Genomic DNA, 25,128 nt, shown 5'->3' on the forward strand with positions numbered 1-25,128 from the left:
ATCGATGGTATACGGCCTAAAATACTTTCTCTAAAAGGTCACAAAATGGGTTTTAAAAATTGCATTCACTTACTCAATTACTTATTTAAATACTGTTATATACCAAGATCCCACAAATTTAAAATATAGTGGCACATTCAAATCACAATATAATCTTTCAACTGTGTATGTATTGATTAGGAACAGAACCCTCTCTGCATAGAAGCTGTCAATGGATAGTGAATTCGAGAGAACTGCCACCAAAAGGAACCATCTGTGGGCTGATAGAGGCTTTTCCACTGATGTGTCGACACAATACCAAAATATGTAGTCAACACAGTTAAAAAATGAAGCTAAGTACGATGTCTGGCACCAGAGACAAAAAGCATATGTTGAATGCCTACATCTCCCACTTTCTCAATAGGCTGTCTGGCATCAAACAGACCTAGCCTGAATGTGAAGAGTGCATGTACATCAATGAACCTTTCAAAAGTCATTTCCTTTTTACACATAGGCATTGCTGAAATTACGAATAGCTAAATCATAGACACCACACTATATGCATCTAGAAACATTCCAAAACTGAAAATGCAAGTGGATTTTCATTATTATACAAATTAAAAATCATAAAGAATGTCGTGTCAGACAGTCCTGTGGACAAATTAATCTCAACTCTGCATTTATTGTTGATTTGATGCTGCCTAACTCACCTATCTGTGCATAAGTTTCTTCAGGTACAAAATTGAGAAAATAATACAAACCTCATAGAGCCATTCACAGCATTATCCAGGACAATGAAGAGAAAGAATCTAGTACAGTGTTTGATATCTAGTAGGATCCAAAGGGCAGCCATTGTTTTAGGTTTAAATGAAAAGTACAAATTAGAGAAATTAAAAACTAGCTGTTTCTGTACACCTACAATAAACATTTTCCAAACTTTACTCATATTTACTATTTAATGATTAAGGCAAGCTTCATATTATATGCTTATTATAAATCATGAAATATTAAAGCTCTAATAATATGTTTTTAATTCTGTATGTATGCCCCACTTGCACATTTATCTAAGTCTGAGCTTACTATTATTATGTTTTTAATGGTAGAAACTTCATTAAACTGACCACACAAATTACCAATCAAATCCACTTTTCTTTTTATATTTTCTCATCTTAGTGAATTCATGATCCACTGTGACTCCCCACATTCATCACTCACTACATCTGAATACTAGCTGCCATTTCTGCAGGCACTCAGTTCATTCTAACTAAAAATGCTCTGCTTATATGCACTGCTGAGAAGGCAAAGCCAAGCCGACTATGAGATCCTACCAGCAACCAGACACAGCTGATTGAAAAAGACTTGGTTCCTCAACGCAGGGGCAGTCAGTCTGCGATCCCGACAGCAATGCATGATCTGACTTGGTACAAAAGGAATGAGGTCCATGAGTTTCTCTCTGTCTCAGGAATCTGAATTAGGAAACTTGGGCAATTCCAGAATTAAGAAAAAGAGCTGAAGCTGTCAAGGTAGAACAAGGCTGGGTGGAGTACGCTAAAGTCATCCTTAGATCAAACTGTGAGGGGGAAGAAACCGTGGGCAATCAATGCAAAGGGAAGAAAGATCAGGAAAAGAGTAGAGAGGGGAAAAAAGCCAGTGAGTATCCTGAGATCTGGGAGCACAGCAAACAGATGCAAAGGGAACCTAGGACACGTAAACAGAGTCCCCCACACCCCTGCTGCTCCAGACATCTTGGATCTGTGCTGAATATGACCAGTTTCCTTGCCTCTTTCAACCTCCACAGGGCAAACCAGGCAGGATGAATCCCCCTGAATCTCTGGGAGAGTCCAGTTTATTTTATGCCCAAACATCCATTAGTGCCACTTCCTTACCACCAATAAACCTGAATAAATCACCATCAGTTCACCTTTTTATCGTATCTCACTGCAATTTTTTCCCAGTCTCTCATTCGTTCTCACCTAGACTGCTGTAAATGTCCTGGTTAAGAAAGAAGGTATAAAGGGCAGGCAACAGGATGATCCCTACTCACAGGTATATTCCATTTGCCACCCCCCCCCCCTCACCGTGTTTGAATTTGTGTTTTGAATTAGTTTCCAATGTTTCACACTGTGGAGATACATCATTCAAAATCAATTTCTGGGGTGCCTGGATGGCTCAGTCAGAATAGCTGCGAATTTTGATAGCAGGGTCACAGGTTCGAGCCCCAGGTTGGGTACAGAGATTGCTTAAAAAAATGAAATCTTAAAAAAAAATCAATTTCTGACTTCTATTGGGGAAAACATAATCAGATCAACTGACAACATCTTCACATTGACAAAACATAAAAAAATGACAAAATAATCACCTGGAGCTAAGTAACATCTGTCCACTTTAGACAAGCATGCATTTTTCTAGTTTTGTTTTATTTCTTTTTTTTAATTTTTTTTTCAACGTTTATTTATTTTTGGGACAGAGAGAGACAGAGCATGAACGGGGGAGGGGCAGAGAGAGAGGGAGACACAGAATCGGAAACAGGCTCCAGGCTCTGAGCCATCAGCCCAGAGCCTGACGCGGGGCTCGAACTCACGGACCGCGAGATGGTGACCTGGCTGAAGTCGGACGCTTAACCGACTGCGCCACCCAGGCGCCCCTTGTTTTATTTCTTTATACTCTGCATGCTTCACTTGTCTATGTTAACTGCCTGGCCCACAGGAACTGGTTCAACATTTTCTTTCTCTGATTTCAATAGTGAGCCCCATCTAACCCAAATAAATACTTCTAGAATAAAAATCTATAATCACCTTTGAAATTATTCAGTAATTATCCTGATACCAACATGACAGAATCCTAAACTCTTTTATAGGACCTGTCCTATACCACCCTCCCCCCACCTTGCACATGCACTGACCACCCACAGTTCCCTACAGTTTTTAGCGACAATGATCTTACATTCTAGTCCCTCTCCTGGAATGCCTCATTCTTCTTGAGCTGCCCAGTTCGTACTCATTCAAGTATCTCTGCCAGAAAATGTTTCTTAACATACTCAGTTTCAGCTGGGTGTGCTCCCTGTGCACCTCTCTCTAGTTCCCTCATAGATGTTGTAACATACTATAATTATTGTTCAGTACATTAAAGGCAAAAGCCATGCCTAGCACACAGCACAGTCCTAGCACTTGCCAGGTGTTCAATAATTACTGACAAATAAATGATTTTTTTAAACATCTCATTTCTAAGCGTCAACAGTCTGAAAAGTAGGGATTTTCCCAATTTTATAAAAATAAGAAAATGCAGGCTCAAGTTAAATAATTTGCACAAATTCACATAGCTGGTAAGTAAGAGTCAGAATCTGAACCAATGGACTTCACACCAAAACTTGCTGCCTCTCTCTCTCTCTCTCTCTTTATATATATATATATATATATATATATATATATATATATATATATACTCTTTCTCACTCCCATGGGAAACTCTGGTATGAATGTATTTTCACTACAGGATATGTCGATGAAAGGAAACAGAGACCAAGTCAATACAAAAGACAATAATGTCTAATCCTAAATCAAAGCTGACAAGAGAAATCCTGTGAAGTGTTCAGCAGTATCACTGCAATGTGCCCGGCTGTCAAAATGCCACGACAACTTTCACAGTCCTAGGCAAACTAGAGGAAACTTCACAAAATCTTCATACTTAGAGTATTTAGCACTTCATTATTTTACCATAATGAGAAATGATTAGAAAAGAAGAAAATAAAAAAGCAATCTCCAATGCAAAATTTATTAAGAAAATTCAATGCCCACCGGATAGGCAAAAGACAAATAACAAACTCTTTAAGAAGAATGTTTATGACTGCCAAGAAAACACAATTAACAGAACTAATTAAAGGATAATTTTGTGATTCAAATTGTTAAATTTCAAAAAAAGTAACACTATTATAAATGCTTCAAGCACACATTAATTTGAGCAGTACTTAAACAACTTGTGATATAAATTCATAAAGCATAAAAATTCTAAATTTTGGTTTTAAACATCATAGTCCTATACTGCACAAGAATTTTCTGAAAAAAAGAGAGAAAAACCCACAATGACATCATGTAGTAGTAAACTAAGATCAAAAAGCCTAAAGAAACAAAAAACTCATCTTTGATATTCCTTGTTTAATATTACATTTGCCCTCATTGTTTATAATCTTTGAAAACCTCACTGTGTATCCACACAGGTTACAGATCATAAAAATTTTTTAAAAGACTCAAAGTAAAGCCTAATTAAATGTTCTAGCGTTCTTAAAAACACTAACCCCCACATTTTTGCTCTCACAGTATCTCAGGGCCAACAAAATACTGACAACTATTGTTTTCAGTACATTAGAGAATAAAACCCTTGAAAGCAATAATCCTTTTTACACAGATGGATATAGATGTTTTCAGTGTTCTGTATGGCATCTTCTTGCCACATAAGCACCTGCAGTCTTGCATTGTCCTGCTCGGCATTCCTGAAAACACCTGGGCAAGCTGTTTACTAAAAAAACTAGACATTGGAAAAGATGAGGGATAATTAGCAAATAGAACTATTCCTGGCACTCTCTCAACATTAGCGCAGAACGGAGCTCCAAGCCGGCACCTGGTGAAGGGAACTGCTAGATGTGATAATTCCAATTTACACATTCAGCACAACATTCTGTCTGCCTGTCAATTTGAAACAGTTTCCTATTCAGTGATAACAGATACCCCAAAAGAATGCAGTGTCGAAATGCTGACATGAATTTTTTATGCACCAACTAGACCTTCTCTCCTCTGGACCAGCTGGATCTGCCTTCTTCACTCTTGGAATGGACTGACAGATGGGTACTTTTTTCAAGTAGTACACCAAATTTATAGAGTAAATTTTAAGTATCAGAGCTTCATGCAGAATAAATACCAATAAAATGTCCTTAAGCATAGGTAAGAAAAATAGTTTAATGAAGTTGTGAAAAATTCACTGTGTATCTTAATTTATATTGTGCAGTACTCCTCAGCTGCCAAAAATATGAAATATGTATTTCCACCAAATACAAAATTTACTAATTTTTTTTTTTCTAAATTGACATAAAGAGAACAAAAGCAAGCAAGAAAAAGAGACAGACACACAGAGACAGCATGGTATATCGAATATTCATTTGCAAATGCTAAATAAAAAATACAGAGAAATCTGAACCTAACTCCATGCAGGTTTATTTTCAGATATTTTCATATGATGATAATTTGAAAAACTACTATATAAAGATAATTAAGCCAAATGCTACATCCAGGAAATTATGAATTTTAGACTATTTTCTTATCCCTTCATATTTAAGTGACAAATACATGAACTACACTTACAAAGTTAGCTATTTTTCCCCACATGTATATCAGATTATATTCCAAAATATCTCTCCCCATCATAAACTATACCCTCTCCTTCCAGGTAGCCACCTGGAGGATTATTCATTTGTTCTAATAACGCAGCCACAGCTCAAGCATTTCTGGAATTCTATTCTTATATTTGCCGTATGAAATGGCAACGCATTCTTTTCAATTATTTTCAGTGACGCCAAACATTCATTTTAAGAATGAGCTGACTGAGACTTGTTAAAATAAATATAAATCACTCAGAAATTAAGTTGATAAAATAATGCTTCAATCTGAGAAGCACCATTATTGTTATAAAACAAGAGGTGGTAATAAGCTATTAGATGTGAGGCTCAGAAACTAGCACTTCAGAAACCTCAAATCAATGCTGAGCGTGTCAATGAAAATTTAAGTTTCCTGAGCAAACCTTTTAATTAGAGAGTACTTAATAGAAGTCCAGAATGTATTATTTTTAACTCACCATTCTAAGTGAAATGCTTTCTTCTTTAAAAGTAATGAATATAAAAAATATTTTCTCCAGTTGCACTATGCATTTACCTCAACTTCTACTAATAGACAATTTGTCATTTTTCTACATGAGAGAGACAGGAATAGGGGATAGACACAGACAGCATGTTAAATCAGACATCCATTTGCAAACGCTATTTAAATAAAGAGACAATAAGACATTTTGGTAATGTACAACACTATAGCTAACACTGTTGTATGATATATAGGGAAGTTGCTAAGACTAAATTCTGAGAGCTCTCATTGCAAGAAAAAAATTTTTTTTCTTTTTTCTTTTTACTGCATCTATATGAAAAGACGGGTGTTAGTTGAACCTACTGTGATAATCATTTCACAGTATATGTAAATCAAACCACCAAGCTGTATACCTAAAACTTGTAAGTAATATACATCAATTATTTTTCAATAAAACAGAAAAATTAAAGAAATTTGAATGCCAGTATACATATGCACACATATACGTCCACATAAACATATACATACACACATACATAAATATACATGTACATATAAACATATACACATATATAATTAAAAGGCATTTTATGAAGCCTCCCCCAGGAGAGCCATCAACTGTAATATTATAAGCCATAAACTCTTTAATAATAATTAAGAACATATTAACCAAAAAAGTAATAATTTTCAAGTGTGATGTGTAAGTCTATGTAAAATGTCATAATTAAACACCATTATCTATTATAATAATAAAATTCCCTTCTTCTTATAGCTACACTAAAATTAAATAATTTTCTAGTTACTAAAAGAAGAAATTCATGAGCCAAGATCCTAAGATTTCCTAAATTACTATAGAGATAGTCATTACTCATCATTTTAAGCTGATGCCTTCATAATTACTTATCCTCCAAAGCATTTTCTCAAACTATAGAAAGCAAATGGCAGTATCGGCTAGGTTCATCATTGGATTTCAAGAAAGAAGCTCTACTAGGTAACAGAAATCAACAATTAGCTAACTCAGATGTAGGTTATTACCATCCAGATCATTTAAAGAACTATCAAAATCACAGAAGAACTAAGGCTGCAGTCAGCAACTAGGGTTTGCTACCATTAAATTTGAAAGTATACTTAAACTCAGCTGTTAATCCCAAAGACTCCATTCCTGCATGCTACATTCTATGCATACACCTATACTGTATTTGTTTTCGATATTCACAAACTCATCACACTGTTTTTTGGGTGACAGTTAGTGAAACTGCTGTACCGTGAATATATATTTAAAACACTGCTTTGGCGCTAACACACATTAAATGCATTCCTCAACTAGTTCAAATATTTTTCTAAGCACCATAGCACTATGAAAAAATATAGAAATAAGCAAAACACCTTCCCTGACCTCAAAGAATTTACTAAAACATATAAAAGAGGTATAGGAAATGACTCCCTGCCCCCCCCCCAAAAAAAAACCCTAAGTGAAAAAAAGAAAACTAAAATACCTATGAATTTCTCTAGCCACTTGTGGCTACTTAAATTTAAAACAATTAATATAAAATAAAATAAAAATGTATGTGTTCAGTCTCATTAGCCATAGTTCAAGTGCTCAATAACCACCTGTGGCTGGTAACTGACCCTCCTGGACTGTGCTGCTATATAAATTCAAAGGATTCCTGTTTATATGAGAAAAAAACATCCTAAAGGTACGAACTTTTGAAATGTATCCTAAAGAACAAATAGGCACTGAACAGGTGGAAGCATGGATTTCTTGGCATTGTTCTTAAGAAACACTTGTTAACATAGCTTGGCTGGAGCAGTAAGAGCACTCTGAAGTCAAAGTTCAGGTCCTTGAATTTTATACGTTACGCCTTTCAGACTGAGTTTCACTCAGTGACAAACTGGTCACAGAACTGACATGATTAAAGGAAATAATGCATATATAAGTATGTAAAGACAATGACTAATATACAATACATGTTCAAAAACTGAAAGAAGGGGTAAAAAAAGGGGTAGGAGAGAGGAAGACGACAAAGAGGACCACAAAGTTGTTAACAAGAGAGAACAGAGCTGCTGGCTTTTAACTTCATTAACTGTATTAGACTAATATTAAACAGCTATAAGACTCTAGGGAAATGTTATGGTTAAGCCTCAAAGTGGTCTATTGATGCCAGCAAGTGCTTTTTTTTTTTTTTTTTTTGAGAGAGAGCGAGAGGGGGTAGGGGGGAGAGAGAAAGAGATCCTTAAGTAGGCTCCACGCTCAGCACGGAGCCTGATGTGGGACTCAATCGGAGAACTGTGACATTGTGACTCGCAGTCGATTCTCTTGCAAGAATCAAGAGTCGGACAATTAACTGACTTAGCCACCCAGGTGTCCCAGCAAGTGCTTTTTTTATACTTCTCTCCAGCACATAGATTAGTAAGGAACCAAAGTAGCATCCATCACAAACAATCATAACTTAAGTTTACGTTGGTAAAGGTGTTCAAAATTACGGTGGGCTCTGATAGCGGGGAGAAAGACTCTGACAGCGGGGAGAAAGGAACTGTGAGTTAAATACTGAGTTGTCTATTCACTGTAGCACAGTGTCAACCATATTGCATGTCCTGGTGCTTACTGGTATATCACATTTCAAATCAATAATTGAGTATCTGATCTGTGTTCAATTGAAATGCATTCCAAAACACCGAAGAGCTAGTCATTCAAATTATTTATATTTCTCTTCTAAAGCTATGTATTTGAAGATGTCAAAAATCATAAAGAATTATAAAACAGACATTGCTTATGAAGGTTTGTTTCTACTGTGACAAATTTATCTTTCATGTTTTACTAACACACATGATCTTAAGACATATTTATATATTTATCAGCATTACAATGAAGTAAATCTTCCCAAAGACCAAAATATTGTTTAAAATTAAACTCAGTTCAATCTTTTTTTTCTTCAGTTTTTAGCAAAACTACTAGAAAAATTTGTTTGGACCTTGTCGGAAGGGTTTCAATTTTACATCATTACGTTTTAACTTGACTAATCAGTTGAACAAAAGTACTTTATGTAAAATGATTCTTTTAGTTGCCTTAGCTACAAATCCCTGCAGGATACTATAATTGAAATCTACTCACGTAAGTTAGGAATAATTAGGGCCCCAAATTAAGCCAAACACAAAGTTAATTCAAATAGTCAGCTGCTGTCATTTAAATGGTTACGGAGTTTTATTGTTGCTTAACATTTCTGAATGCTTTTAAATGTACTTTGTTCTTCCAGTCTATATTTAGTATTTTAGTACAAATAGAAATGGGATCAAGAAGCAAAGATTCACCAGCCTGTAGACTAGAGTAACACCTATATCCAATCTTTGTCACTAAAGGTTTTCCACACAATTTTCGCTATCAGTCAATTAACAGCACAGTTGAAAGAATGGAGTGACAGCTCTCAAAGACAAGCTTTCTGGTAAATAAAGAGGGATCACAGAATGTACCCTGAGTGCCATTAATGCAGGAAAAGTAAGAGCTTTTGAAAGCTAACAAGGATAGTCTCTATTTGCCTAAACTCTGAAACAAAGCAATGGAATAAATAAGCTTCCTGTTATAAGCAAACAAAAGAGAAAAGATAATGTCTAAACCCCATACCTGCAGGAGGAATTCTGAAGGCATCCTTTCAGCTCTTTTAATGGTGACTGCTAATCAGTGTCAACTGATAAACTAAATATAGTAAAAGTTAAAATTATTCTTGTAATATTTCAGTTTTTCAGTGTTGTGGCAGTAAATCATTCTTAGCAAACAGTTTGTACTTCCCAAGAGAAACTGTGATTTTTAAAAAAATAGAGGCCTGTAGGTGTGTAACTTCTGAAGATCACCGGAAAGTTGCAGAGTTAGCATGACTTAATACTGTTTTTAATCTGCAATGGTAATGTAAAAAAAGCTGAAATACATTATTTTTTTCAATCAGCACCATTTAAGTTAAACGATGTTAAGCAATATATTTTAAAGTATATCTTAAATATTGTTGAGTGACAGCCTCATGAGTCAGGAAAATACACCAATGATCTGAAGCTATATATCAAGTTCTACAGAAAGAAAAATGGACTGGCAGGAAGTAGACCTTGGCAAAGGGATGATCTCTGCAGACTTTCTTAGTTTCTCCAGCTGTAAACTGAAAAACTTCTATAACTACTAACCTCCAGTTGTGCTTCTAAGTCTATAGTTCTTCAATTCTACCAAAAACTAAAAACAAAAATACTCTGACCTCTAAGATACCTACAGAAAACTCTTTGTTTAAAATTTGCTATTTACTTACTTTCTATCCAGCTTTAAAATGCTGAAGAATCTAATAAATTTCATGTAGAAATAAATGTGATTTGTGATCTGTATTATCATAAATCTAAAATAAATCACATCAGTAATCTATCTTTATCTCTGACAGGAAAAGTAAAAGCAGATTATGTCCACTACTAAAAATAAATAAAATCTTTGATTATGCATAATGCTACAAAGTAGAAAAATCATTAAATAACCTTAAGCAGATAAAACATCTTTAAGCTGTTTTTGATAACCAGTGTACATTCCAGTACTCTCGTCCTCTACTCTCTCAGGAGGCTAACATGTCAGGGTATTAATGGTAAAGTGAAAATTACAACTCTTAGTTTTTCTAAATATGTGGACTTTGAAAAATTGGGAAAATATAAACTTTTTCTAAATGGGTTAAGAAAATATACAACTTGGCCTTACATGATTTTATAATATTACTTTAAGTAGTAAAGTAATATTGTAGTAAAATGCTATTAAAAATAATGTTTCCATATAACACAGAATGAAAGTAGGACAGATCAGTGGGGAACAGAAGGAAATATTAGGGAGAAAGGGTCAGGCTGCACTGTTGCTCAGGGATTTTTCAAAACAAATCATCAGATAAAAGGTCAATCGAAAGCATATAAAATTGGATTAGAAGCATAACCAAATATAAAAATGTTCAGTAAAGTTTCAAGATAGCTCAGTTCCTTTTTTAAATAAAATAAGTTATAAAACTGAAATTGATGTTTTTCCGTATTTCAACTGTGCTGTTAAGGTTAGAAACAAACCCTTTTGCACGGGTAGAAAATCAGTCATGAAAAATCTGATTTTCTAGACTAAACATTTTAATAACCAAAACTCCTTGATTCAGATGTCCTCTCACAGGCCAGCAACCTCAGCATCACCTGGGAGTTTATTAGAAATGCGGACTCTTGAGGCCTATCCCAGATTACTGAGTCAGAATCTACATTTTAACAAGATCTCCAAGTGATTTACCTGTGCATTAAATTTCGAGGGGGCACTGCTCTACATAAACAAGATTAAAAACATCCAGCACGACTGCCTTAAATTTCTTCTTTTCCTGTATACATCTCTTCCTGACTCATCCTCTACCTGATCATACTGCACACTCTCCTTTCCTAGATAAGCATTCCTGTCCTTGTACTGGATCCCATTTCTGCCTGGAAACAAACTCACACATCCAACATATCTACTTAAAACAACAAAAAAAGAAAATCATAAAAAGTGCTTTCCTTAAACAATTCTCTTAAAATCCAAGATTGCTCTCTCCCCACTACCACCAGCAACAACCCCAGCCATCCTTTTTATTGTGTCTGACTAAGTTATGAAGCCCTGACTCTTTCTTATAAACTTATTATATTGCCTCTAATCAAAAGCTAAATATTAGATGTATCTACCACCTGGTTTATATTTTAATACTACAAAGAAAAAAAAGAAGAATCAGGAAGGGGAGAGAGAACTAATGATTAATACACACACACACACACCACACACACGCGCGCACATACACACACACACACACACACACACACACACACACACACACACACACAGAGATAGCTACAAAACAGTAGTAAGAAGCATTATATAAATACCCAGCAAAATAAATGAGAATTTTACTTCATCTCTTTTAGATTAAACCTATACACAAAACAAAACTCTGCTACCCTTGAATCCCTCTATTTTTTCCAGAAAACTTCTTGTGTTTCTTGACACTCTACAATTCCTAAAATTCAAACTTTATTTTTACTCTGGGTATTTTAATTGCTGCTGTCATGTTTTTTTACTCATCTCTCACAAAATTGTTATCCCTTAAAAATATAATTTATTAAATAGACTAGGTGCAAAAAAAATAAGCAGATAAGAGAACTATTACTGGAATCAGAATAATGACACTTAATCATAGTTCAATCTGTGTAGAAATAAGTTGTGTTCATTTCTTTTTCTTTTTGAACTTAGTGTCCATTATGCTTTTATATGGGTATGTCCTAATTTTACCTACTTTGTTAGTTAAATTGATTCACACCAAATGACTTAATATTAGTTCACTTAAATTAATTGAGAACTCTCAACTAATAACAAAGTCAACTCCTAATGGATTAAAAATTTAAATAAAAATTTAAGTAAAAACACGGAGTTACAGAGAAATGCCAAGTGAACAAATACTTAACCAATATCAAGAAATGGACTTTTAAGCATAAAAATAATGGAAGATCTCACAAAAGAAAATAAATATGCATCAAAAAGTAAGAAAAGAAGAAAAAGAAAAGCAAATGAAGTAAAATATTGATAACTGTTAAATTTGTGATTATTTTATAAATATCTATTTAAAATTTTCATTAAAAATTAACCAGAACGAAATGAATTATAAGGCAAGCAATTGTTTTTTATAATAAAAATGACAAAGGGATATTATCATAGAGTTTGAAGAATAAGAAAAACTGCACCAACATACAAAAAATTTCACATCATCCAAAACCAGTTTTGAAGATGTCCACATGCCTGATGTAATAATCAAAATTCTAAAATTCTAGTCTCAGGAAATAACCAAATATGAAAGAAAAGATTTAGATATTTACTATACTTATACTTGAAACAAATTAAGTTCAAATAGCCAATAAGTAGAGACAGGGGATTAAGTCATTTTTGACATATAAATAATAAATTACCATGCTGGTCTTAGAATCCATTATCTAAACATATAATGACATAGTAATACAGGTTATGATAATATAAATGAAAAACCAGAATAGAAAAGCATATGGACGTGAAGAACGTAATTTTGTTTCATAGATCATAATTTTGTTTTATCCATATCAAGAGTGTTGGGAAATAAAACAAAAAAGAAGTGTGCTGTGGTAATATCACGGTCCTAGAATTATGAGCAATTTTAAATGCTTATTCAACTTCCTAATTTTTTTATCTCTTCTCATGAGAACATATTACATTCAAAATCAGAAGGCGGGGGGAAGGGGGAAGTACTTTTAAGAAAAGAAAAGCCCTCCAAGCAAGAATAATGGCAGACATAAAAGTCAAACTCAGTAGAGTCCCATGCTGATAAGAAGGGATTATAAATGTTGTTTTTGCTTCCTGAAGCTCTGATATGGAATTCCCTTCTCAGTCTTACATTTTAGCCAAGAGATCCCAGGGCCGGGGCTAGGTATTCTCCTGGAATCACTTCTGTCAAGTTGACAAAAGGAGTTCAAGAACAGGGTTGAAAGATGTCATGAGATATTCACTAATCCACATTGATGTCTAATACATGTAGACCGCACGGCTGTCATATGTCATTCTCTGTCATGCAGGAGGTGAAAAGAAAATAAAGAGTACCACAGGGTACCAAGCATATGTTTCAGTAAAACATTCCCTTAGTAATGTGGCAGATAAATCGGTTCTTGGAGACATACCAGTTCTACATTAATACTCAGAAGTGCTCAATCATTTGTATCATCGTATTCTCTAATACCACAAACTAAATATACAGCATATAAAAAAGCGAAAAGGTATATTAATTCAAAAAATGAAGCAAAAGATTCATCAAAACTGAAATTACTCAGTAAGAAGTAATTAACACAATTATTGTTTGGCGAAATTAAGATGCTTTCCCTGTTTCCTGTGATTTTCATTAAGCTACTTTTAATGACACTGTTGATTCTTTCAAAACTATAACAATAACTGTGACAAATGCCTACTATGGATATAAAATCAATATTTCAAATATTTACTCTAGTATAGACAAGTTCATAACCTCTTTTAGCAAAGTATTATTTCATAACGACAGATTTATTTACTTAGTATTGGATACAGTCTTTTCTGTCAGAAAACAGAGGCTTGTAAGTAAAAATTAAACAGCCAAGCAATACAATGTTATTGAGGTCTATCGGGTGGCTATTGTGTGAGACATACTGATTTATAACACTTTTCTACCAGCAACAGAACTAGGAGTGCATCAACATAGACTGTGAATCAACAAACCTTTTCTGACACTGAAGAAGCAAAAGAGAATGAAATAGGGTAGAGAGTGGGAAGAAAAGTAGGAAAAAAGTCTCAACAACCAAGCACTGGAATTTAACCTTTAATATATGAAATATGGCATATGTTGACACTGAATATTGATACATACGATGACAAAAGTATATTCTAAACTAACTTTACTAAAAATGCCAGTTCCTCTTATTAATTTTAGTCTTATTTTTTCAATTTTGAGTCATATCCTGAACAAATATACCTTGTTCTTGAATCCTGGTAGTAACACTATAAGGCATTTGGTTTTTAGAAAATAAGAGGCAGTATTATATAATTTGTAAATGGCATTAATATTTATATTTTAAAAACAGAATTACATCACTACCTATGCAGAAGAAAGCTGCTGCAGTCAGATTACCTTACACTCATATAATACAATAAAGTATCTTAAGAGCAATATAGTTAGGTACTTTTTCAAGGAGTAAAATCACATTGACCTGCACTAAACATATAAATAAAAAATCATTATTAAAAAACAATGCATTGTTTTAAACCACTGTTAATTTACGTAACTTGTGAATTTAAAAACTAAGGTTACATTTGAAATGCAGACAACACAGATATGCTGCACAATTCCTATTAATTTAATGGGAGTTCTCACTCCCATTAAGTTTAATAGGAGTCATACGGCCAAATCTCCACATACCTGGCTGAAAATTTACCTCCTAGCTTTCAACTAATCAAAAATATCCTGAAGTGAACAAAAGTAGTCAATTTTGCTAGACTGGGAAATCCAAAGTCCCTACAGTAAGTTAATTCAGCATTTTCATAGCAATGGCCATGTAGTTATTCCCAACAAGAAAAAGAACAAGGTTATCACAATGAGAAGAGATAAACTGAAGCAAGGGTTTAGGAGCTCTGAAAATGTAACATTTACTCTTAACAGAAAAGATGTTCTGTTTTTTACAATCTGGAGCCAATTTTTCCATTTTTTTTTCCTTCTCAATATACTGGAGAGAGAGAGAGAGAGAGAGAGAGAGGGAGAGAGAGAGAAAATCCCTTTTTAGAGCCTAAAATTATGCCCAAGGAGCTTGATCACACGAATAAAAAGCCATATGAGAAGATTAAATAGTAACTCCCAGTAATCAACTGGTTACTACTTCTTAATCACAGTGAATTCATAATTTCTTTTCAAAAACTTTTTAAAAAGTGACTTCATATCCACACCCATGCACCCCTACACCTCACCTCAACCACCCACACAAAGACAATATGACAATGGTTAAGTGATACTAAGCAACATCAGCATCGTCCCTGAAAGTTGTCAGAAATGCAATGTTTGGGCCCCACTTCAGACCTTCTAGGTGATTCTGATATTCCTAAGAACCACTATTATACTTTATTCCACACCATACTGTTCTCCATTGATTTTTTTCTCCACCACCACGCTCACCACTGTCTTCACATAGCTTATTCAATTCATACTGAGTCAGCTCAAGCATCCTCACTTACAGCTAGAAGCCCTTCCTGGTATATATCCACTCATCCACCTACCCTTCATCCCAATGCTTCTGTGAATATCATCATCATGGCACTTACCACCCTGTTATTACAACAGTTTATTATCCTCTCTCTATTAAGACTATGACTCCCTGTAAAGATTTCCGTTATTTATGTAATGGATATAAAATGAGTACCTATTATAAACCAGGCATTGTTCTAGGCACTTGGGCACATTGATGAAATAAACAAACAAAAATGATTATTGCCCTTGTGATGCTGACACAGTGTGTGTATGAATATACATTTTATACATTTTTCATATATGTGTATGTAAATAAAAGAATGAATGAATAAAGGCCTGAATTATTTTCATCTTTCTTAAGTTTAGCCTTGCGATAAAAGCAATTATTCCTTCCAAATTATGGAACAGTCCGAAGGAAATACATACATGCCCAAAATAGTTTTTATTTCATATTTAACCCCTGGATCTACTTTTTTCTGCCACTCAACTAAGCAAAAAGACCCTACAGCCAAACATCATTTTTAGTAAGGTATCACTAATACAAAAGTCATTGTAAAATATGCTTAGAGAATTAAAAGTACAATTAAAATTGGTAAGACGCTATTTCTACAGCAGTATTCTTAAATTTTCTCGATACATGTCAATGAATAGGTGAAATTATATCTTGCATATCTAGCATTTTCCCAGGCATAACTTTCTTGAAATATGGATAAACAACAATGAAATTTAAACTAATTAACTAAAATTTTGACTAATGAAATCTAATTAAATACTCACTGTATAAACAATTCACCCTGAAATCCATTTTACTGACTTTGCTGAAGAACTGCCATTATTTGTAACTTGTCACTTGAGCAAGCCTTCACATGTCTGACTTAGGCTTGCCAGGGCTCCATTATATAGCATAATTTAATTCTCTAGGACACAAAAATTCAATTTACTTTCCTACTTACTGATACATGATTCCACAGTGGTTACTCTGCTTATAAAAATTGGCCAAAAGAATCAAAGCACATCAGTTTCTCAACAAAACTGGTTTTTGAAGGGTTTGAGATTAGTTCTCTAAGAATAAAATCAATTCTAAGAAAAACCTACAGAATATTTTCAAAGTCTGATCTTTTATAATCATTTTTTATTTGGAAATTCTAAACAATTTTCAAAAATACACCGGGGAGAGGAGTCTCTAAGAATAAATAAAGCGTTATTCTTATTTCGCAAAAACAAGTAAATTTAATGGGTGAGCCTTGATTCTTAAACACTAGTTGACAGAAGACAGAGATAAAGGGAGATAAGCTAATTCTAGCAATTAAACCTTTATATAATTAGGCTTTACCGTGGTAAAACTTAAAAAACAAAAATGTTTAGTGGTTTGCTTGCTCTTTAATATGTACAGAAAACATGACATATTTATAATGTTTGTCTGAATATAAAACAAATGAGTCCTTGCAAATGTGGAAATTTACCTCTCATACATATAGATGTAAAATAAATCCAAAATTGTTTGGCCTTTAAAATAATATACTAAGGTGAAACACTATTGTAAAGAGGAGGAAAAATAGAAGCCCTGAAAAGGCAGGCATATATAATACACAGGATTGTTTTTGTTTTAATCTTATTTAGGTACTATTGCTTAAAATCCAGGTCTGGTTTATATTGAAAAGCCAGAAGACAAGCAAAAGCAGGCTAAATACTGGAATGGCAATCATGGGTCCTCCGGCAAGCATTTTCCTGCCTACTGCAGACCTCCACTGGACAGCTGCACTCAGGTTACTTCCCCTCCTAGGCCCCCGTAGGTACTTGAGGTTTCCAGCCCTGCACAGTACCATGAGCTCCTCAAGAGCTTGAACTGTGCCTCCTGCACTGCAGAATCTTAAGCACCTGGCTCAATTTAGTCACTCAATGAATGAGAAAGAAAGGAAGAAACCATCTAGGAAACTATCTGAGTTTTATCTGTACGAATCCGGAAACAATACAAAAAGCGCTCATCTCTGTAAGATTTGAAAAGGGCTCTGAAGAAACTTAATGGCTGAATGGTTAAATTTGTAACTCCTTTCCTGCATTCTCATACCTAACTTTGATTGGGTTTCTCTATAGGTGTTCACAGAACATTATCTGCTTTCTGGCAATAAAGGACTATCATGTCATGTAAAACTTTTCTAAGACAAAACCATGTGATGCTGGATCAGTACTCTAACAGTGTGCATTAACTGCGTGTACTGTCACAGCTAGCCGTGTGGGCTCCTCCTAAGTTCTTTTTACCCGTAGGAGGGAACTGCTTCAAAAGCAACACCCCCTGGCCTGATGCGCCAAAAATGAAATTTCTCTTAACAGCAGATATGAATCTTGACCTGATAGGTGACACTAGAAATAAAACTGCAGTATCTCATGAAAAAGTCTCTCTTTGCTAGCCCCCCTGCTGAGTTAAGCTACTGTGCCAGCAAAGTGGTCTCTATCTTGATTGGAAAAATTTTCATTATGTGGACTAATGAGCCATTGGTCCACACCTGGAATCTTTTTTAAATGTATAAAAACATTCAAACATAACAGCAGGAATTCAGTTAGTGCACCCCCCCACCCCGAAAAAAAAAACGATGTAAAATTATGGACTATATACACAAGATTTTCATAACAATCCAAGCCAGAGATTCACATTATTAAACTCAGTTTCTGCTTGTTGCTTGTCATTATGGTACTATTCACTCAGACATACTACGTTTTACTGTTAGATTTGATGTATCCTTCAAAAAAAAAAAAAAGATTTGATGTATCTTTCAATTCTGATGCACAGAGCAGTATCTCCTAAAAACAGAATCTTAACCCTGTTGTAACTTCTGAGTGTGACTTAAATCCAAGTGAACATTATCTACTTTCTGAATATAGAATTTATTTTAAAATATTTCTAAATTTGTTATTTATTTGAATTGTATTATTAAGTTATGTCAACAGACTGAAAGTAGGGGACTGGGAGGGCAAGAAGAAAATGATGAGACATAATTTTGGAACAAATAATTCAAATAAAATTCTTTCAGCAAAATTAAATGTTAACACTTTGAAGCTCATCACAAAGATGTTGGAAAAATAAGCTTCTACTAGTTGACACCATGCCTCTTTTTCTCCACCCATCGTTTTGTTGGTAGGTATGAAGGTATCCCTTAAAAGTGCATATAAACCAATTTTAAAATTCTAAAATATTTTCTTCAATGATATTTAATTGGGACAAATAAAACCTATGCATGTCTCAGGGATTTTGTACTCTTCACAGATTTTACAAGATTAATCTATTTTCACGCTGAATACATAACTACCACTACTAAATAGCTATAAAATTAACATATCTTAGCTCTATATTAACTTCTGACCTGCGCTGTAAAAAGCACCTAAAAGGGTGTTATTTTCACATGAAAATAGTATGTAAGACTAAAGAAATAATGGATACCAGGAAATCCATATAGTAATTAATAAATGATGGTTCTGATTAATTAAGCCTCAAAAATATATTTACTTCTTTAAAAATCAGGTCCATCTTCAAAAAGATATAAATAAAATTCAAAATGAAGCACTACAAAAAATGCATATTCCAGAAGATATGAAAAAAAAACTAAGACTTTTAGACCTAAACTATAACTCTACTCAAGAAGCAAACAAAACATGAAGTGAAAAAGTTGACACAAAATATTTTCAATTTTACTGGCATAAATTTAGTCAGTGTAAAGTATATACCAAAGCAAAGCTTTCATTTTCTCAGGATTATTTACAATAATATTATACAAATGTAAGTGAAATATAAATTCAGACTACTAGCACTAGTTCTTCTGTACTACAACTGTGTGTAATGAAAATAATTCAACTAACAAAAAAAAGGAATTTGACTTTCGGGAAATCTTTTTAACAGCTACTTCTTAAAATAATAAAACTCATTCTAGCCACTTCTATGTAGAGAAGATTGCATAGTTTAAATTAAGTTCGCCCAGATTTAAAAAATAAAATTTAAATTGCATCTTACCTTCTGTATTCGGTAAGAAGCTGATTATAATGACAAACCACAGACTTCGCATTCTGCAACCAGAAGACACCATTATTGATCCCTTTAAATATTTTCTTTGTATTCCTTAATGAATCTAGTTATAAATGCCCAGCTTCATCGAACCCAGCAGTCTGCATCATTGATCGTCATATCTGAAAAACAAACAAATCCATCATTTACTCTTATGGTCCTGCTACGTCACAAAAAATAAATGCAAAAATAATAACAGCCAGCAACTCTCTGTCTCTCCCTCCCGTCTCCTCCTAATTATAAAAAGATAAATGGTATATATTTTGATTCTATATCCAATATGGGAGCTGCTCCTACATACCGGATATCTGAGCTTTACATAAAGAAAATGATCAAAGCTCAAAAAATCATTTATAGATAACCATGACCTATGAATTCATAGAATAGTTATGTAAATCCCTAATGACCGTTTTTCTCCGAAAAGCTTAGGAAGTCCTTCTAGAAAAATATACCTGTCTCCTTTGCCACATATCAGTCTTTTTATCAAATTACTAGCTTTAGCATATAAGCCTCTAATAAAATGTTATCAATACATAAATGTTTTTGTGTTTACTGATGATAACAGCAGTATTATCTACTATTTTATCCTGTTATATTGCGGGTCAGATTAAAGATATAATTAAGCAGGTTATTTTTCTATACAAGCATGTACAATTTTTAACACATGGGTGTACATTAATTTATATAATAATGGCATTCCAGAACCACATTCTTAAACACCACGTATCAAATTGCTATAGCTATTCACACGGGGACTAGTTTAATAAACAGTCTCTTAACTATTTCATTTTAACGTTTTAGATTTTCATATATATTTTTTATAGCACAATATATCTTACTAAGATTAAACCTATATCCTTGACTAGGTTGGTCCATCCACTGAACCCAAATAAAAACCTCAAGACCATGATGATTTTATCTCCAAGGTTGTCGCACATTTGTTTTTTAAATGGGAGAGAGGTAGGGGCGCCTGGGTGGCTCAGTCGGTTGAGCGGCCGACTTCGGCTCAGGTCATGATCTCACGGTCTGTGAGTTCAAGCCCCGCGTCGGGCTGTGTGCTGACAGCTCGGAGCCTGAAGCCTGTTTCAGATTCTGTGTCTCCCTCTCTCTGACCCTCCCCCGTTCATGCTCTGTCTCTCTCTGTCTCAAAAATAAATAAACGTTAAAAAAATTTAAAAAAAAATGGGAGAGAGGTAAATAATATAAAACCTGGAACCAAGTCTAATTCTGACTGGCCTTTAGAATCCAGTTCTTCAACTGGAAAGAATACAAAAACTTAAGGTGCATGACTTAATCAGTATTTCTCAGTTCCTAGGATCACATGAGACCAGGTTATTTGCTAATAGGTTCTACTGAAGTATTTCGCTTCTTTCTAGGGTAGCAAGAGGAATCAGAGTAAATACTAGCCTGACAATACACATAGAATGCAGACAGTTCTCAAATACATCCAGTCTCCTGGTCTTGCCCTGAGGGTGGAAAAATTACAAAATGTATTCTTTTAAAGAGATATCTTAACAGTTTCTTCATATTAACTTCCTGTAACTTTCTTCTAAGTAATACTCATACAAATTTTCTCAATCTACCCTTAATCTGCTGCAGATAAAGAGTTTTTAAGAGTGGAGTAGCATAGTAAGGGGAGTATCCCTTATTCTGAAGTTGTATCTATAAAAAAAATAAGTCTTACGTAATTTAGATGCTGACACTAAAGCATAAAGAAAATTTAGAAAACAAGTTTTCCTAGATAACAATGGAGTTCTCTTTCACATTATCTAAGCTACTCTGCATTTGCTACACATTTTACATATCATATGTGGTTCTATTAGCAGTTTACTATATTTGACTATCAGTTCACTATATTCTATTATCAGTTCACTATGATATAACTTCAATGCAAAAGCAGTCATATTCTAAATAGTTGGGAATACTTATCACACTACAAAGTCACTACCCTTGCGTTACCAATAACCACAACAAAAAGAATGTAAAAAATTAATCTGAAGCTCTTATCTAGTATTTAAATATAAAGATCCATAAAATCACAGATGAAATTAGCAAGGTATTTCCATAATAAGCATTTTGTTTTATCATGCCTACGATTTCAGAGATAAAACTGCTTCCCTATACATCCCTCCATGACCCAGAAGAGCCCAATTTTTTACCTCTCTATGAAACTACTGAAGACATTTAGGTATCATGACAAAGGGGGTCAGAAATGGCATTACCCAGTTCTGAGAACACTTCAGATGATTGTCCAAAGAAATAAGACAAAAACAAAGGAAAGAGCAAACTTCCTCTCCTGAATGCCAAAAATATAAAAAGAAGAATGACATATCAAAAATTAATCTGCTGGGGAAACATGGCACACAACTGTGTAGAAGTGGCTATCTCTCTATTCTTTTTTCACACAGAACTCCCAAAGACTATTCAAAAGACAAAACCAAAAGTAAACGTGTGGTTTACAACTGCTGTGGCAAAGTACCTGCCTTAAAACTGCAAGCTATTTTATACAAAGCATAAAGAGAAGTCAGAAAATTTCATGGCCCGTCACACTGAAAAGGCGAATCAAGGAACAATTTCTTATATCCTCCATATTGTTCAATGATCTGATCAAGCAATTAGAATGATTTTAATGTGTGGATGAGACACATTAATTAGTACAAGTAAAATGAAGTCAGCCTCTGGAATGCTCCTGATTTGAGCAAAAAGAACTCTAGCTGTCCAAGTTCTGCTTGTAATGAGCATTTTCATTTCAATGACATGCATACAGGCTGCTTGCCCACAAGCACAACTCTTGAACACATTTCCACTTTCTTAAAGTGATCCAAGATTAGTCTGTCTTCGGTCATCTGCTATTTGAAAGAGCCCTTGTTTGTGGGAAGAAAGGGAAGGAAGAAATCAGAGACTGATGACTGCCTTGTAGGAAACAGCTGCCAAGATAGGAAAACCTCTGTTAGTAAGGGGAAAACGAGGAGGAAACCGCACAACCAAGACCTCTTTTGTGGTCTTTGGCCAGGACAGATATTTCATGAACAGATTTTAACGATACTAAAATTTAAGTGTATTCTTAAGGTTTGAACGTGAAACACAATTTTAAGGTTTGAGAATGAGAAACACAATTCTAAAATTACACTGTAGTCAATTATGAGGCTTAGTATAAATGACTATTTCTAACAAACAGAAACCGGTTCTGGAATGCAATAAAATCATAGCTTCCTTTATGCAAATAAAGCTTATGTCCATCTGTCTGTGCAATAAGCAAAAACAGAATAAATTCTTTTTCATTCTATAAGCTATATCCAATCACTTTCCATCAAATAAAATCATTTACAAAAATTCAAGCTTTAAACGCAATTTTGAAAACTAAGTCAAAAGATTTTACTGCTGTGATCCAAATTAAAAACAACCTTCCATTAAAAAAAGTTAATGAAATTTGAAATACTTAACAAACCACAATCAGTTAAGGGTAGAATGAATAAATAATCAAACATGGTGAAACTAATCTTAGGAAAAGCATTGCTCCTCATCAAAGTGGAGGCATAGGACATTCACAGGCATACATGTAGCTACCAGACCCCTCCCTTCAAACTTCCTTTAACTACCTGCAAAATGAAGCTCAGTAAAACCTTCTAATGTAAAACAAAAACAAGGAACAAAATCAGAAGAAAGCTATTAAATTTCCTTTCAGAGAACAGAAAGATTAAGTAATTCTCCATATTAATAACCAGGTTTTCTTGGGATGCCTGGGTGGCTCCCTCAGTTAAGCGTCTGACATCGGCCCAGGTCATGATCTCAGGGTTTGTGAGTTCGAGCCCTGTGTCGGACTCTGTGCTGACGGCTCAGATCCCGGAGCCTGCTTCAGATTCTGTGTCTCCCTCTCTCCTCTGCCCCTTCCCGGCTCACACTGTGTGTGTGTGTGTGTGTGTGTGTCTCTTTCTCTCTCTTAAAAATAATAAACATTAAAAATATAATAACTAGTTTGTCCTTAGATTTTAGAAAACATTTTTCCAAGAACTCTGGTGAGGAATTGTGACTATAAAGGCAGCTCAAACTCCTCATAAAGCTAAGTAATGGTTCATTTCTTAATAAAACCCGAAACAAGGTAAACTATGATTTTTATGACCAAGATTTTTAAATATCCAACCCACTTCTAATGTACAATCTTGTTCTTACCCTTCAAATAAGAAGATTCAAACAATTTCATCCTAGTCCTATTGCTACCAAACCTAAGATTTTTTTTTTTTTTTTAGATCTACATGTCCTCCTACTCTGTCATGTAAAAAGTCAATTAAAGCATCGTTACTACTAACCCTTCCAAGGCCATACAAATGACTTCCAGGAATATGCCTCAGCATTGTTTATATTCCAATACTCCTCAATGTTTTATACACTACTTACTTATACACTATTTAAGTAAGTAAGGTGCGCTCTTTAAAACAGTAACCTGCTGGGGCGCCTAGGTGGCTCAGTTGGTTAAGCGTCCGACTTTGGCTCAGGTCATGATCTCGTGTGGTCCGTGAGTTCGAGCCCTGCGTCGGGCTCTGTGCTGACCGCTCAGAGCCTGAAGCCTGTTTCAGATTCTGTGTCTCCCTCTCTCTCTGACCCTCCCCCGTTCATGCTCTGTCTCTGTCTCAAAAATAAATAAACGTTAAAAAAGATTTTTTTAAACAGTAACCTGCTTATATTTATTAGCTGCATGAAACATCCCAGGCTTTAAACTGTCAACAAAATTAGGAAAATACTACTAATCAGTTTTAATATTCAGGTATATATGTTATAGTACCAGGAAGTAACATTTAACCTCGTATGTGATGATGCCTCTCTGGCAAAAATAGAAACAGTTTGTTTATAACTATCAGTGAAATAAGACGATTAATAAGAGAAAAAGATAATTTCAAATTTTCAAAAACTGGTTAATAAGGTTGATATTGTATTAAGAGTAAAGGTAACATAAAGATTCGTATCTTAAGCTTTGTCTTTGATTTCCATTCACGGACACTGAGGTATGGAGACCACTGGATGCTACACCCCAAACAACTAAAAGCACGAGGAGAACAGGGAAAGAAAAGCACCATCTAAGCATGAGACCTACCAAAGTCACCCATCCTTGTTATTATGACTAATGCCGTATACAATGAAACCTCAATGCTTCATTCCACGCACTAAATGTATGTCGGTGCTAAATGAAAGCCAAAGGAAGCTATACAAAATCAGTCTTTCTAATCTTATTTGTGCTATAAAATTATAATAATTATGGAACAGAATTTACGAGCAAAAGAGAGCTGTTCTTCTATATTTAGCCAAAACAAACAAAACAACAACAAAAAAGGATAATACTAACCCCACTGTCCCCCGTGCAAAGGCTTAGAAGATGAAAAATAAAACACAGTTTCATTTCAATTTAAACCTCATTCAGGGTGTTCACTTTCTAGAAATATCTTATGCGCAATCCTGACAGGCCAGA

At 34.4% G+C, this 25,128-nt stretch overlaps 1 protein-coding gene across 12 annotated transcripts in view; it reads right to left on the bottom strand.

The window, feature by feature from the left end:
* The window catches only part of ADGRL2 (adhesion G protein-coupled receptor L2), a 190,614-nt gene that overhangs the window by 133,377 nt on the left and 32,109 nt on the right, over nucleotides 1-25,128 (bottom strand). For all 12 annotated transcript variants that reach the window (XM_047870865.1, XM_047870864.1, XM_047870868.1 and 9 more), the window contains exon 2: nucleotides 19,617-19,789. In XM_047870865.1, coding sequence (XP_047726821.1) covers nucleotides 19,617-19,689 — 73 coding nt within the window. In that variant the 5' untranslated portion in view covers nucleotides 19,690-19,789. The remainder of the gene's footprint in view (nucleotides 1-19,616; nucleotides 19,790-25,128) is intronic.

The sequence above is a fragment of the Prionailurus viverrinus genome, chromosome C1 (genome assembly GCF_022837055.1).
Source record: "Prionailurus viverrinus isolate Anna chromosome C1, UM_Priviv_1.0, whole genome shotgun sequence".
Lineage (NCBI taxonomy): Eukaryota > Metazoa > Chordata > Mammalia > Carnivora > Felidae > Prionailurus > Prionailurus viverrinus.